This window comes from Dichomitus squalens, assembly GCF_000275845.1.
Source record: "Dichomitus squalens LYAD-421 SS1 unplaced genomic scaffold DICSQscaffold_413, whole genome shotgun sequence".
Classification (NCBI taxonomy): Eukaryota; Fungi; Basidiomycota; class Agaricomycetes; order Polyporales; family Polyporaceae; genus Dichomitus; species Dichomitus squalens.
The window spans coordinates 1-2,274 of record NW_006767295.1 but is presented as its reverse complement, the minus strand read 5'-3'; the positions used below and the strand labels follow the sequence as shown (position 1 = coordinate 2,274).

The following is a 2,274-nucleotide window of genomic DNA, read 5'->3' as shown; positions in this document are numbered from 1 at the left end:
CGAAGAAGACCGGGGACGCCATAGGTGACTTGGAGGGAACGATGTAGCCTTTCCGAAGGTTTTCCTCGAGGAACCGATCGACTTCCTCCTGCTCGTTGGGCGACATCGGGTAGGCCTTAGAGCGTAGAGTTTCTGGGGCGTCAGGTTTGAGGTCGATGGCATGGTCGTACGGCTTGTGTTCCGGGAGGCGTTCTGATTCGGTCTCGGAGAAAACCTTCGAGTATTGTCGGTACTCCTCCGGAACGATCTCCTCGAACGTGCGTTTGGGCTTGCCCTGGTTGGCCTTCTGCGCGAGCTCCGTGGAGTAGGTGTACCCGGCGGCACACCATAACTCCTCGGTCGTGTCCTCCAGAACCTTGGCCTTCCACCACTTTCTTCGCTGCACCCGGTTGGCGGCGATCCGCTCAATACCAGGTTTCCATTCCGCCTCGGCCTCCGTTTCCTCCGCACCAACCTCCATGGTGCCTTCCTGCCAGTCAATGTCCGGATTGACTCTACGAAGCCAAGGCAAACCTAGTACGACGTCTTCAGGGCCCAGGTCTGTAACTAAGAACTCGAGCCATTCTGTGTAGTCGCCCATAAGTACTTGTAACCTAACGTAATGAGATATGCTCCCTGCACTGTTCTTGGAGCCGTCGATGTTATAGAGGGGAATGTCTCTAGCTAGCCTATGTAAATAAACGTTGTTCTTCTTTACGAAACGGTGGCTGATGAAAAGGGCCGTTGCCCCACTGTCTATCATAGCTGCGGAACGTACACTACGGTTTCTGCCTTTAAGAATCACACTGACGCGGAAATGCGAGCTAGATGGGTTCAATTCGGGAATGATACACGAACTAATACTATCGTACAGGCAGGGGTCAGGGATCTGGGGAGGCGAGGAGTCCGTAGTCGTACCCGAGGGCGCCGCTGCGGCAGCTTTCGCGCGCGCCCGCTCTAAAAAGACTTCTGCAGAGAGGCGAGTTGGTCAGCGAGGGCCTTCTGCTGCTCCATGAGCTGGGCGATGAGGGCGTTGGTCGCTCCGGCATCCGCTGACGTCGACGTTGACGCTGCAACTTGGGGCTCCTCCGGTCCCTCTTCGGTGGCGGCGAGCCTCTGTGAGCGGGGCTTCTTCAGGAACTTGTCCATGCACACCGTCTCGCGGTGCCCTACACGGCGACAGTAGTTGCAGACGTCCCGGTCGTGGCCACCGTCCTTCTTGACGTGCGCCGTAGACCCGCAACCATAGCACTTGCCGCGCATGAGGCGGTTGAACTCTTCGCGCGTACGGGTCGCGTCGATGTCCATCGCGTTTGGGTCTCTAGTAGGCGGCGTGAAGGGGGTGGTGTGCAGCGGTACAGCCGGCTTTGTCGTGGTGGTGGGAGTGGTGGTGCGTCCGCGCTGACGATCCCGTTCGGCACGGCGTTGGCGGACCCGGACATCGATGTCCGAGGAGACGGTGATGAGATCGTCCAGTGACGCAATTGGCCTTGCCGTGTGCACCAGCTCGTCCTTGATGGAGTCCGCAAGGTGTTCGTAAAAGCGGTCGCGGAGGTCTGCCTTGGAGTAGCCGGTGCGGGTGGAGAGCTCGTTGAACCGTGCGGCGTACTCCGGAACGGTCATGGTGCCTTGCCATAGCATACGGAGACGTTCCTTTGCGTCGACCGCCTCGTCAACCGTCTCGAAACGGGCCTTGAACTGAGTACGGAACTCGGTCCACGATCCTTTGAACGGGGTGGTGCCCTGCGTGATCTCCTCCATCGCCGGAGTGGCCCAAAGAGCTGCGCTGTCCTGCATAAACGAGAGGACCGCCCGAATCCACTGGTCGTCCCGCGCGCTGATCGCGTTGCCCATGGCATCGACATGGTTGAGCGTCGAACCTTGGGACATGGCCCAAAGGGTGAACGCTGCCAGGAAACGCCGTGCCTCACCTCCTTGTTCGCCTTTGAAGGCGGAGGGCTTCTGAACAGCCTTCAGACTGCTGGTCCCGGTGGTCGAGTTTGCAAGCTGCGCCATGGACTGGGTGAGGAGAGTCATCGACTGGAGTAATACCGTCATGGGGTCCGGGGGTTGCGTTGCCGTCTGGGTGCCCGGTTGGGCCTGCTGGGGGTTGTTGGCGGGGCCTGTTGTCTGCGGTTGTCCGCCTTGTTGTCCCATGATGGGTGGAGCGGACGGTGGACGGGTTGGGGGGATGATAGGGGATGGGGGAAGCGCGATGAGTAGCGCTACTTCGAGCTCGTCAGTCGGAGTACCGGGGATGGGGGATCGAGTCGTGGGCGACTCAGCAACGGGGGA

The 2,274-nt window shown here is 59.8% G+C and overlaps 1 protein-coding gene across 1 annotated transcript; it reads right to left on the bottom strand.

The window, feature by feature from the left end:
* Nucleotides 1-936: 936 nt before the first annotated feature.
* Nucleotides 937-1,995, bottom strand: DICSQDRAFT_74607 (uncharacterized protein; the record flags this gene model as incomplete). Its single annotated transcript, XM_007371882.1, has 1 exon — nt 937-1,995. The coding sequence occupies one exon, from the start codon at nt 1,993-1,995 to the stop codon at nt 937-939; it is 1,059 nt and encodes a 352-aa protein (XP_007371944.1).
* Nucleotides 1,996-2,274: the final 279 nt, after the last annotated feature.